This window comes from Polistes dominula, unplaced genomic scaffold (genome assembly GCF_049000335.1).
Source record: "Polistes dominula isolate Pdom_NZ unplaced genomic scaffold, Pdom_raw_medaka contig_23, whole genome shotgun sequence".
Taxonomy (NCBI): Eukaryota; Metazoa; Arthropoda; class Insecta; order Hymenoptera; family Vespidae; genus Polistes; species Polistes dominula.
Window position 1 is genome coordinate 1,907,800 of NW_028300963.1, and position 14,523 is coordinate 1,922,322.

At 28.7% G+C, this 14,523-nt stretch overlaps 3 protein-coding genes across 4 annotated transcripts in view; 2 read left to right on the top strand and 1 right to left on the bottom strand.

Annotated features, from left to right (window-relative positions):
* The first annotated feature begins 105 nt into the window (after positions 1 to 105).
* On the top strand, positions 106 to 9,906 carry LOC107065308 (uncharacterized). The gene is given in 6 exon segments (XM_015318889.2): positions 106 to 2,247; positions 2,250 to 2,351; positions 2,939 to 3,100; positions 7,162 to 7,373; positions 7,876 to 8,568; positions 8,639 to 9,906. Coding segments are annotated over 6 exon segments (1,836 nt in total). The 5' UTR covers positions 106 to 2,036; the 3' UTR covers positions 9,095 to 9,906.
* A 145-nt stretch (positions 9,907 to 10,051) lies between these two features.
* On the top strand, positions 10,052 to 11,187 carry Psf2 (DNA replication complex GINS protein PSF2-like protein). The gene is made up of 4 exons (XM_015318947.2): positions 10,052 to 10,470; positions 10,587 to 10,695; positions 10,783 to 10,944; positions 11,052 to 11,187. The coding sequence occupies exons 1-4, from the start codon at positions 10,226 to 10,228 to the stop codon at positions 11,088 to 11,090; spliced, it is 555 nt and encodes a 184-aa protein (XP_015174433.1). The 5' UTR covers positions 10,052 to 10,225; the 3' UTR covers positions 11,091 to 11,187.
* Positions 11,188 to 11,236: 49 nt separating this feature from the next.
* The window catches only part of Traf4 (TNF receptor associated factor 4), a 33,204-nt gene continuing 29,917 nt past the window's right edge, over positions 11,237 to 14,523 (bottom strand). For both annotated transcript variants that reach the window (XM_015318945.2, XM_015318944.2), the window contains 4 exons: positions 14,267 to 14,428; positions 13,816 to 14,133; positions 13,427 to 13,687; positions 11,237 to 12,955 (listed from right to left, as the gene is read on the bottom strand). In XM_015318945.2, coding sequence (XP_015174431.1) covers positions 12,602 to 12,955; positions 13,427 to 13,687; positions 13,816 to 14,133; positions 14,267 to 14,428 — 1,095 coding nt within the window. In that variant the 3' untranslated portion in view covers positions 11,237 to 12,601. The remainder of the gene's footprint in view (positions 12,956 to 13,426; positions 13,688 to 13,815; positions 14,134 to 14,266; positions 14,429 to 14,523) is intronic.

Sequence of the window (14,523 nt, forward strand, 5' to 3'; positions counted from 1 at the left end):
CCAACACATCGATTCAATCACCTCCATTTTCCTCCACCTCTACCACCACCAACCACTACCACCACCACCATCTTCAATTCCTCTACCCATTTCCACCCACCTTCACAGTAGCACGTCCCTGTGTGTCATGAGGAGCCACTCAGTTACAAGCAACAGGGTTGAGAAGTCGGACGCTATCATAGTTTTCGTTTCATCATAGTTCGAAATAATTATTAAGTGACTAAATCTAATGAATGTCATTTTAATCATGAAAATATACAGTGATCAAGACATTTTCATATAATTTTGCAAAAAGTATATCGATTGAAATTTCGCGCCCTTTCATTTGACCGGCTCTGGCTCACGCGGTTAACTACGATTGGTTGATTTTTTTTTAATTGACTACTTTACCGATTCGATCATTTGTTTTTCAAAAAGTGTTGTTTCGTGTTAAAAATATAAACTATTTATTATTATTATTAACAATCCTATATATATATATATATATACACATACACACATATATAAGTAACATATTACAACTGAGTTTTGATTTTGAATTAAAGAAATTGTTCACAAAAGTTTTCTATATATATATATATATATGTATATATGTAAATGCATGTAAAGATGTGTGAAATGAAAGGACACGAAGGAAAATGATGATTTTTAAAATGACGAATAATTGAAACGTATATAATCGATAATGATTCATTGGTAAGACGATATAAACGAGATACTTCGTTACTTACACGAAGTATTTATTGAAACTTTCAATCATGTCATCATTTCAAAACTTTGAAAATTACATTTGTGCTTAAGTAGAAGAAAGTTCTATCTGAAGTAGATATAATCGTCTAATAATATCTCACGTTACAACATACGACGACGACGACGAAGACGACGACGACGACAACGATCCGATCCATTTACGACAACTTGATTAATATCGATATTCGATGATCATCATGAAAGATGATCTTTCGTTAATCCTTGCCAAAAGTGAATGAATATAATTTAATTAATATCTATTTTGATCATTTTACTTTTATTATCGAAACGAAAAGAAAAGGAAACGAAGAACAACAAAAAAGTGATCAAACTTGATAGATACAATTATTTTGTAATGACAATTATTTAATATATATTATAAATTAAAAAAAACAAACAAACAAACAAAATGTTTTTATTAATCATTGAATTGATTAGATGTACCGTGTTTCATATTAAAATTATTGTTAAAACAATGACGAGAGAAAAAATGAGAAATGTCATTTTATCAACATTTAATTCAAATTACGAATTATTGGAGAAAGATTAAAAGAAAAAGACAAAGACAAAGATAAAGATAAAGACAAAATAATGAAATAAAATAATAAATGAATAATACTAATCGATAGAATAGAATACGAATTTTTGATCATTAGAAGGGAATGATGATTATCAATAAAAAATATTCCCCTAATTCGTTGATCTCGTACGATCTTTGAGAGATCGCGTGTTACGAAAAAAAAAAACGTTTATAAATTTAAAAAAAAAAAAAGAAGGGAAAAAAACACCAAAAGGGAAGGAAGTTTACTCGTGTACGAACGAGAAACATTTAGTTTTATTTTTTTTTTTTGTATTTTTTCTCTCTCTCTCTTGGTCAGTAGAAAATGCGTGTCAATTGACGAAAGAAAGAAAGAAAGAAATAAAGAAAAGGTTTTTAATGGTATCACGCGAAGGCCATTAAAAAAAAAAAAAAAAAAAAAAGAAAGAAAAAGGGAGGTGCGACAACGACGAAGAACACGAACGTGAAAATAAAAGAAAAGAAAAAAAAAGATATCTCATAGAACAAAACGTAGAAACTAGAAAAAAAAAAAAAAAAACAGAAATAAGAAGACAGTGAAAAGAAAATTGAAAAAAAAAAAAAAAAAACAGAATAAAAAATCCCTCTGAAAAAAAAAAAAGAAAAAAATAGACGAGGGTAAGGAAAGATAATTTGTTAAGAAAAAAAATTAAATAAAATAAAAAAAAAAAAAAAAAAAAAAAAAATATAAAAGAAGATAAAAATCGTGATGGAAGAATTTCCATCAAACGTTACCGAATTATCTAATAATTACGATTACATTATTGACAACAACAACAACAACAACAACAACAATAGCTTTAATATCAGTACTAATACTAATTACAATCAACTTAATTTACCATACACCGTTTGTGAAATACTCGTAGCAATATGTGCTGTATTTGGAAATGGTTTGGTCATCATAGTATTTGGCAAAGAAAAAAATTACGAAGACGTACGAATTATTATATCATATCATTGGCAACAGCTGATCTTTTAGTTGGTTTATTTGCCATACCTTTTGCGATATTGGCCAGTATAGGTTTGTAATAATACATAGATAATAATATTTTGATAATAAATTCATTATATATATATATATATATATATATATATCGTCACGATTTTATCCAATATTATTTTTATTAATATCATAATATTGTGCTAGTATATATATATATATACATACTAAAGGTTTACTGTAGTATTTTAAAAAAAGGATCGTGCGATATGTGACGTAACGTGCAAGTTAATGTAATGGTTGGTCAAAAGGAAACGTTAATTCTAAGGTCGCATCGTAAACGAGCTGTACCATTTAAAACTTTGTTCGTATTAATCGAAATCGTTTCTCAAATAAAATAGGACCAATAATATATATATATTTTTTTTTTGATTACTTATATATATATATATATATATATACTTAAAATTAATCGAGAATTTTTCTAATTAATTAATAATATAATATGTAATATATATATATATATATATTTATTGTTAATCGAACTAATTACTTGTGACAATTTTTAAGTGGAAATTTTTATATATAATAATATTTTATATAAATTTTTTATATATATATATATATATTTTTATAAATTATATATTACTTTTGTTTCTTTTTCACAGGTTTACCAACAAATTTACACGCATGTCTTTTCACGGTATCGGTATTGGTCGTACTTTGCACTATCAGTATCTTTTGCCTTGTGGCAGTATCCGTAGATCGTTATTGGGCTATTCTTCATCCCATGGGATATTCTCGTACAGTACGAACGAAAACTGCCATAGGTATGAATCAATGTATACTTATATGTACCCATAAGATTATATTTGTTATTTTATTTTCTTAGGAACAAATTTTTTTCTGACATATCCTTTTTGTTTTTTTTTTTTAATAAAAAACAAACACTAACACAAATATATAATATCATAGACAAATATTTGTGAATACAAAACAATAAGAAAATAAAATAACAAATATATATATATATATATCTGTTTGCAAGTAGTAGAAAAAGTAAAAATGAAGATAAAAAGAAGATTTAAACGCGTTAAGTAGAAAAGATCGGCAATTAGTCAGACGTAGAATAGAAAAAATTGTATTTCTTCGAATTGAAGAAGTCTACAACGTTTCAAAAGAAAATTGATTAATTGCACCGACCTAATTGCACTAGTTTAATTCAATCTAATTAAGCCAACTGTTTTGCTTCTTGGAAAGGAATTTTGCATGATCGGCGTATCTCTCTCTCTCTCTCTCTCTCTCTTTCTCTCTCACGTACCAAGTTCATTCGATCGAAGAGGAGTACGAAACGATATTGAAACGACACAAGCAATTATACAAGTTTCAAAAGTACCACCTCGTGCGTGTGTACGAGTATGGGTGACTGAATGTTCCTCTAACTTGTTGTATATATGCTACAGGTTGTATCAAATAAGATTTTCCAAAATTCTATAATACTTCCTTATAAAAAAAAAAACAAAATACTATTGTTTTATTTTTCGTCAAAAATTCTAATCACGATTGTCATCATTTATTTAATATTTTAATTAAAACAGAAACATTTTGAGTTTAATAAATTCGCAATAATTTCACATTGCTAAACAACTGTAACGATTTTATTTTATACAGTCACACACATACACACACATATATATATATATATATATATATATATATATATATGTATATAGATACAGAATATAGTTTCCAATAACATCTGTTACTTATTTGAAACACATTAAAAAGTATTCTAACTTTGAAAGAAGTTTAATTCCAAAATGAAATTTCAACTTGTCGTATATTGATGGTAAAACAAAATTATTATTTGAAATTATTGAAGTGAAAACTTCTTTAGAATGGATGTGATTTAATAAAAAAAAAAAAAAAAATGAAACGCGATGATGTAGTGTTAAAACGAAACCGTAATGTAGTGTGTAAAGTGTTTTATTATTTACTTTCTTTGTAATTATTATATAAAAATGTGCGCCTGTATGTATGCAACCCTCCAGACACACTTTGAAAATGTTGCGCCATCTGTCGGGACGGAATTTTTTTTCTGCCCGAAAGATAGGCAACCCGTCATTCATACGTGTATAAACAGTTTTATCTGCAAAAAAATTCCGTCCCAGTAGATGGTGCTCGCAAGCAACATTTTCAAAGTAAGTCTGGAGGGTTGCATACGAACAGGCGCGCATTTTTATAATTAAATTAATAATTAAATTAATAATTACAAATTAAAAGTACAAATAATGTTATAATAATATTATATAATAAATTATCCTCGAAATGTGTTTATTTAAAGGTTTTACTTCTAACTTGTATGACAAGCACACATGTTTTTTTATTTTTTTTATTTAACATTAGTCCTTCATTCGTATATATTTTGTTTCCTTTTTGTTCCATTTGCTATTTCTTTATTTTTCTATTAATTAATTAACAAAATAGTACTACGATCAATCTTATTTTTTTTTTTCCAAGAGAGATTCCCATGAGAATGAACATTTTCAATATAGAATAGGATATTTTTAGAAGTTACACATTCTAATACTACTAACTGAAAATAATGTGAACATCAGTGACGTATATTCTCAGGTGCAGAAAGCCTAATTGTTGCTTCGTCACATACAACTCGAACCCCCTTTCCCCCCCCCCTCTTCATAACACGAGCAGAATTCTAATGTTACTCGCACACTGTTAAAACACGTACAGTGATATCAACTTCCTTTGATTGAATTTTGATTTAAGAACATTGTCCTTATTATCAATCATGTTAATCAATTCTTTTATAACGGTAAAAGAAACAAGTATTACAAATATTAAATAAAAAAAGTGTTATAAGTAATTATTAAATTAGTAACAATTTAAATATTTTTAAATTATTGTATTAAATAAACGAGTATTAATATTTGAGTTTAATATAAAAAAAACACAGTAGTTTTTGATACAAATTTAATTAATAAACTATGATTACATTTTTTAAAAAACTGTGCATCAACATTTTATTACCAAAATGAAACCATCAAGAAAATATTTTTTAAACATGGATTCAATTTATAGTTAATTAAATAACATTTAATTGTTATAATATTGCACGAATCAAATGAATAGAAATAAATATATAATATAATTAAATTATGTATAATTTAAATATATTTAAATTGTATTGCAATATATAATTTATATTATATATTATATTATATATAATAATAATATAAATATATTATAATTTTATAATTATATATAATTAAATATTATATAAATAATTAATACGATAACACATTAAAATGTATAACACAGTTAACAATCGATTAACGATATTAAATTGAATATCATTGAACTAGAGATAATTATTATAACACGTGTATAAAGAGGCAAATTAATTAAGAGGATTGATATCATTTTAATCAAGAGAGAGAGAGAGAGAGAGAGACAGAGAGAGAAACATTTTACGATCTACACTTTTCTTACTACTTCGTTTTAGAAAATCGATTTGAGAGAAAAAAAAGAACGAAAACAGAAAAGAAAAGAAAAATGAGAAAGAGAGAAGAAAGAGTTAACTAAAAGTATGAACAACCATTTTCCTCCCCCTCCCCTCTTCCTCCGCCCTTTTTTCATCCATTCGATTTCCCAATGGAGAGTAATTTTAACCTTTTTTTTTTTTTCTTTTTTTTTTTCTTCAAATCGATGAGTTCCTCCTGTGCTTTTGATTTATCTACGTTTCAAGAGTTACTTTCACGATTGATCCTTTTGATTAGTTTGAAAAAGTATTAATTTCATTTTTTTTTCTTCTTCTTCTTTTCTTTTCTTTTCTTTTTTTCCCCCTTTTCACATTTCTTCCCTTTCCATTTCCCGCTTCACCATCATACACATTCGTACTCAAATATTATGCAGTTTATCTCGTAGATAAACACAAAATGTGCTGAAAGAAAATCAATTAAATCATCTTTCACTCTGTGTCTGTCTTTTTCCTTCCTTTCTACTCCCCGCCCGCCCCCCCCCCCCCAACTCTATTTATTTTTGTTTTCTTGTGTCTTTTTCCCTCTTTCTCTAACTACGTAACAGCAATTAATTGAAGCGTTTCACCTCTATACGGTTACGGCTGATTTTAATTACGAACTCGTTTGAACGATAACAACACTTTTTGTACAAGTATGTGTGTGTTTGTATTTGTATATATATATATATATATATATATATGGTAGGGAGGAAGGGGTGGTGTCATGTATGTAGTATGTATAAAACAGGAAAGAGAGAAAGATGAAATGTTTGTTTTGCTTTTCTGGCACGGAATCGATGATGCTCTTTTCGCAAATACGCGTATAATAACAAAATCATATTTCTGTTATTTGTCAAACAAAAAAAAAAGAATTGGAGCACATTTTTTTTTTCTTTAAAATAACAAAAATAGTAAGAAGGAAAATGAACAAACATATATATATATATATATATATATATATATATAATAATTATAAGTATCGAATTAAAAGATTTGATATGAGGTTTAACTCTTTGGGGCACGATTTGATTAAAAGTTTATCACCTTTTTAGTACACCGTAATGCATGGTGGGACGTTTTTAGTCCCACCTCGAAATATTATTGCAATAGTTACACACATACTCATGAGTTTATATTTCGTCTTATTTACCCTAAGCAATTGGTTATTAATTTGTTTTTGGTTATTAATGTTTTGACATTATATGTAATACCTTTATTAATAAAAAGTATATACCAATTTTGTTTAATTTAAAACGTGCAACATAACAGGGCTATTTTATTATCTGAAATTCTATGTCGCAAAGAGTTAAGTAAACATTGAATATTTGTATGTATGAATAATTAATTTTATAGGTATAATCTGTGTATGTTGGATCACCGGCACGTTGGTTGGATTTTTACCACTTTTAGGATGGAATGCTGGAAAGAAATCTGACGAAAAGTGTATTTTCACTCAGGTGATGGACTACGATTATCTGGTCTTCCTATATTTCGCCACCATCATATTTCCAGCTTTATTAATCGTCGCATTTTATGCCCTTATTTATAGGGTTGTAATAAAACAGGTCAGTTTCTAATGAAAATGAAATGATATGGAATCATCGAGACCGACCATTTTTTACTCGATAACTATCCCTTTAAACTAACATAAAAATGTTTTCTTTGTCGAGTATTCCTTTATCGATTGCAATGCATTAGATTACATCTCTAATATTGAAATAGATTTTCATACTAATCTTAAACTTAGACGTTGATACTTTTTACTTTTTTTTTTTTTTAACTAACATCAGCACTTAACCCTCAAATGCAAAAAAATAAAACAAAATTAATTGGTGTGTACAAATGTGAGATACTACATAATAATCTCTTACTTCATTTCTAACATAGATACTTAAATTCATACATGCATACTTACATGCATACTTACATGCATGCATGCATACATTTTTTGGATCATTCAAAAACAATCTCTATCTATCTTTCTATCTCAGTCAATAGATCTTTCATCATTTAACACCTATCGTAAAAAATGTAATCTTTGAATTAAATAACATTATTTAAATTCAGGATAAAAGTCCCTTTTTGGATTCGGGGGTTAAGATGCAACGACGAACTTCCAAAGATCCAACAAAGTCTCGGTCACGTTTGCTCGATGGGAAAACACGATCGACAGGATGCTTTCAGTTGCAGCAAATAGTCACGATGAATCCTGGACGTCGTACCGGAGGTGGTAGCATTTCTGGTCTAGCTGGTTGTACCACTTCTTCGATTAGAGCTGGAACTGGTGCTGGTGGTGCTGGTGGTGCTGGTGGTGCTGGTATTGGTGCTGGTGCTGGAAGTAATCATCATACAACCGGAACTATGCAACGTTTCAAGAGGGATGTCAAGGCCACTCAAAATCTATCCCACATAGTAATATTCTTCATCATCTGTTGGTTTCCACTTTACACGATTAACTGCGTTATGGCTTTTTGTCCTCAATGCCAAGTGAACGAATTCTTCATGAACCTATGTATAATTTTATCTCATTTGAATTCAGTCGGAAATCCTCTTCTTTATGCCTACCACCTTAAAGATTTTCGCGAGGCATTGAAGAATTATTGGCGATTGTTATTTTCTAATGGGGAAGTTAAATCTAGCGTCCCTAACGTTATGCATGAAAGAGGAGGCTCTTTTGCTGGCTCGCAAAGACAATATCAGAGACAATCTTTCGCTGGTACTTTACCAATTGGGAGACAAAGGTCCAGTCTTTTGAGACAGGTAATTCAGAATTGTTTTCATAAATTGATAAAACCCGTTGTTGGTGTTGTTGTTGTTGTTTGTTGTTCAGGTTACGGATTTCCAAGCTAAAGAAATGTCTTCGTTGAGTCGAGCATCTTCCATTCGTGACAAAAAACAACGAGACGAGATACCATCGAATTCTTCATCACCGAGTGAAACAAAACGACGTATCATCGGCACCGAATATCCATTGAACGACGAGTCTAGTCTTTCATCTGCAAATGAAAAAAATTATTCAGAACATTCCGAATCTGTTGGTGGTGGTGGTGGTGTTGGTGGTGGTGGTGATACACCGTCAATCGATTCTCTACCGATGGAATTACAAATTTATAAAAAAGAACTCATGAACGTTGTTCCAACATCTGCGGAAGTAGATCGTTCCGATCATTCCGAAGAACACCCACCCACCTCGATTTTCATAATTGAAGCGGATGTTAATCGAACTGTGTCGAATCGAAATAAATGCGAAGAGGATTCCTACGAGAGGCAGGACGAAAGAGGATAATCCTTATTCAAAGAATAATTTATGGTTTCAACGATATGTACGATAATGTATTGCATGCATGTATAGGCAATTTGAAAATTGATTTCGATCTGATTGGTCGACGATTAATGTCGAATTGGAAAGCGCGAAATTTGAATGTTCGATGTTGATACTATACTTATGTATGACAGAAAAATGTCTTCATCGTGTGTACAATATTTATTTTAATATATATATATATATTAATATATTTAAATAAATATTTATAGTTTCGTTTGTGGTGAGTATAATTAAAAAATCGTTAAGACTGTTTGTACAAAGGTTATATCGACTGACCATATGGAGATTAGGTTTTTTTTTCTTCTTCTTCTTCTTTCTAATTTTAGATTTCACAAGCAAACGAAGATCGATATCTACTCATACGATTCATTAAACGATTTTCATCTTATATGAGTCACGTGTGTATGTGTGTTTAAGTAGATAAAATGCTATTATGTGAATATCGATAAATTACTTATGATAAGTTACTGAAAACATATCCATGACGAAACTAAAGATCTCATTGAAATGTCCCGAATTATCTATCTCGCAAAAAGGTGCATGTAAAAATGTAATGATTCCTATGTTTTACAATCTAATACGTAAATATAATTATTGTATAGATACTTGAATAATTGTTGTGTTTAATTTAAGGATACATAAATGTATTTTAGCAAGTAAAAAAATATCGAATTAAATTTATAATATAAATATTCGACACATAACCTACCCGTTATGTAAAACGAATATTATTACACCATTGTGTTGTATTAAATAAATGTAATTTAAATGAATTTAGAAAGATTCATATAGTATATTCGAATATACATTTTAAATTAAAGATTCCATTTTTATTATTTGAATTTAACCGCTGCGACATCGATCAATCTGGCGGAAAATTTACGAACTAAATTGGACGAATCAAAATAATTGAAAATATAACGATTCTAATAAAATCCCGCGCTTTTTTTTAGTTGACGCGTTGAGTGCTAACCTGTTGCACGTGTTGCATCGCGATCACGCGTTATTTTTAATAAAAACAAATGAAATCGTTTTCTTTTTTTTTTTACATTATTGAATAAGTAATGCATTGATAAAACAACAAACACCAATATGGATCCAAGCGAAGTTGTATTTCTTGCTGAAAAAAAACTTGTCACGATAGTGCCAAATTTTAGTTTCGGTGCAATACATTTGATAGCCGGTAGTATAGGACCATTTCGTGCTGGTTTACCTTTAAAAGTTCCAATTTGGCTGGCAGTAAATTTAAAACAACAACAAAGATGTCGTATAGTTAATCCAGAATGGATGGAAACCGAAAATTTAGAGGAGGTTGCAGAAACGGAAAAACTTTCCAAGTAAACTTTACTGTCATCATTTGTTTTTTGTTTTTGTTTTTTTTTCTTTTCGGGATGTGCAATGAATGTAAAATATTATTTTGTAAAATATGATTATTATTTTTAATTATTGTTAGATTGTTCACACCAATGCCAAGCAGTCATTACATGGACGAAGCTCAACTTTTACTTAGCGTAGCAAGTGACGATATACACGGATCAGAAAAAATAAGAACGGCTATTAAAGTACATAAAAATAAATCTATAATTAATCATTTCTTTTACCATTCGCGTCTACCATTATTATAATTAAATATATATATTTTTGTCTAGGATATATGGGATTTAAGAATGTCTAAATTACGTACATCTGTAGATTCATTCATAAAAAGTGATACGACACACGCAAGACTTGATCATCTTACCATGATGGAAATCAATAGTATACGTCCATTATTACCACATACTTTAGATCAGATATTAAGAATTCAATCCGTAAGTAAATATTTTCTAATTCAAAATGATAACACATATAATCAATAATGATAAGTAAAAATAATCTCATTGATTATTTGATTTGATTTGATTTGATTTGATTTTAGAATAATAGCAATGCAGGAAATACTACTACTTCTCAATAAAAAATAATACTCTACTCATTTTTCATGACAAGGATAAAAAGGATTATTAATAATAAAATTTGTATATATATATAACTATATATATATATATATATATATATATATATATATATATATATATATATTTTTTTTTTTATGTCCACATATGAATGTTACTTAATCGTTTTATTACTTAATTTACTTGATCTCAGTACATCATACAGTCACTAGCATCTCAATCACAAGTTATCATTATCACTATTATTAATTAAATGCATATTTACAGTGGTAAACCTCTTTCCAATCTTTTTACTTTATCATCATTTATCTTCTACGGTTTCTCACATTATTTACATTCTTTTAAACTTATAGTATACAGTCCCTTAATCATCTTTGATTTCACGCCTTAAAAAGATAAATACTTATATATATATATATATATGTATGTGTAAATTGTAAAATTTAAGGCAACTTGTAATATATATTATATATAATCGAAATGTAAACTTTTTCAAATAAGAAAACTTATTAATTCATTAATTAAATCGGCTTACTAATTAATAAACAAATATGAAATATATCAAATTCGTTAAATATTAGAAATAATTTCAAACGATATCTTAACATATATGCATGTATGTATGTATATATATATATATACATATGATAAATGTTTTATATGTACATACATATAAAACACGAAGTAACAGGAGCATAATTCTTCCTAAATATAATCGTAATTGTATTATCAAAATTGTAACGTACTAATATTTGGTGGCAAAATCGCGACGCATATTGTAATTGAAAATTCGTTGTATATCTGGAGCTGTGTTGTGCTTATAACAAATCGTACAAAATATCATCATTTCTGTCAATTATATGTAGATATAAATACGGAGTATACAAATAAAAAATGGTATGTGGTGTATGATTTATCAAATGAGAATACGGGCAGCATAAGTAAAGCACTTCGTAATATCAATAAGTTATTAATACTATAAATATAGTTTGCGTATTAAAAAAAAAAAAAAAAGATTTCAATTGAAAAATCTATCTCAATTTGAAATAACTGATAATAATATTAATTATAAGTACGTACGTGTTTATGTGTGTATGCGAATATATTGATTTATATAATATATTTATATATATATAAAAAAAATCGCAACCATATTCTATAGTATAATAATTCTAAGACAAACCAATAAGTTGTTTTAAAACAGTCTCTGCCATAAGTACCATAATTTTCTATCTGAAGTACCATTATCACAAAATATTAGGATTGAACGTATCGTCAAATCTCTCTCGTACGAATATCGCTCCATTTTCTTAAAATATTGAATTATTTATCAACGAAGGAGTATAACGATATTTAACATTTTCTTTTTTCCTCTCTTGTAAACCACACACATATGCGATATTCGAGCATATTTATGTATTATTAAAAAGAAAACGATTTCATCCTAATTAAAGATCTTGTTTTCTTTGATCCTATCTTCTCAAATTGTTGTTGTTTTTTTTTTAAATGTTCCTTAAACAGCGACAATTTTACTAGGATCTACTTTAACCCGAATGAACATTGTATCGTCCTTTACAAAATGTCGTTTTTTAACCATTTCATGTGAAACAAATCGTGGAAATCCAAAACCAAGAGAATCTGGTTCACGACTGGGCCTTTGAAAATTTTTCCAAGTTGGATCAGGTATAAAACTTTCAACTATATTGCAAGCTTTCTCTGCTACCACCGTTTGATCGAACATAGTGAAAGACACGCTGTGAGAAAATGGCCATCTTAACAGAGCATCGTATTCACCAGGTAGAATTTTGATGTATATAGAAATATGGCTTCCTTCACCGGTTCCATTTCCATTTAGAAAAACTGAAGCCTGTAATAAATAAATAAATAATATAATAATAATTCGAAATAAAATCGATTCTCTTTAATTTATAAATTTTCTATACGTTAGCGTTAATAATTATAATTAATAATTATAAATTAATAATATAATTATTATAATGTTTTCTTGTTAAAATAATTATTAAAACTACGACAGAAATAATTGTTTATTTATTTTATACGAATAAAATACAATATTAACACTTTAATGGCCGCTCACAGAACATTTATGTGATAGCCGGAAGAACCGTTATTTATTTCTAACTTTTTATAGATTTAAAATTATATAAAATTAAATTTATTGTTAAATTGTTGTTATTGTTTTTTTTTGTGTGTGTGAATTTAATAAAGTTTTTTGAAATTAATTTTTCAAAAATATTACCGGCTCCTCTGGCGACTGCGTAGACGTGCGGCCATTAAATTGTTAATATATAATAAAAGTATAATAATAAATAATAACCTGCAGCTTGTATCCGTATTGACTAGTGTAAAAGGGTGGACTGATAAGTTCCATTCCTTCCTTGGCCCTTGCCTCGGACATTTTTGCAGTATAATCAGTGATTTTCCATATAAGAGTTCCAGTATAATTTAACGAAAGTTTACTTATTGCAGATTTTAAACTTGTTATTTGATGCTGTTGCTTCGTCACCACACTGCACATTAAACTGAGATGCATTTTTGCTGACTCCTCTAAATGTTTGTCCAAAGAAAATCTGTTACCCTATAGCAAACAATAAAAAACTGAGCATCATAATACAAGATATTACAATATTTAATTGTCATGCATCAAAGTGTTGAAATAAACCATTAATATTATTGCAAAAAGACAACAACAAGAAGAAAATGTACCTTAAAACGACAACCAGCATCTTTAAACGTGCACGACAACAAATGTGTCGTGCAATGATCTTTAAGATGAACTTCGAGATCTTCTCTTGGTAAAACTGCGGTCTCGCAACGATGAGGACACGCTACTGGAAAACGTCCACATTTTGCGTGGTGAGCACCGAGCGTGTCAAAAACAAATTCCTTGTTGCAATAACGACAAGCGACCAGTCGCTTGGCGCATTCACCCAATTTGTGTTGGCCTAAGTGTCTTCTTTGAACTTTCATTCCACATTTGTTCTCACAGTACAACGGCTCGTATCCGCAGGTACCTGTGTGTTTCTACAAAAAAAAAATGATACAATGACCAAATGTAATTAACACAGAGACAATAATTATCATCATTAACAAATATACAATCAAGAATTATTTTTATAGTCAATTGTGTTTGTTCAATTATGTTATATTTATATACCTCAAGGGTGAGGCCGGTAAATTCTTTGGCACAAAAATCGCAACGAGCCCTCCGTTGGGCGCAAGTATATTTCAAATGGTCCTCCATTAATACTCGGGGTATCATTGCACCACATTTATTACTGCAAGGAACTGCATCGTGTTTGCAGGTATTCAAATGAGCCTGTAAATTTTAATATATTTATATTAACTTTATTATATCTTTTGTTAATGTTTTTCTTATTGAATTTTTTTATATAAAAAAAAAAATCAAAACAA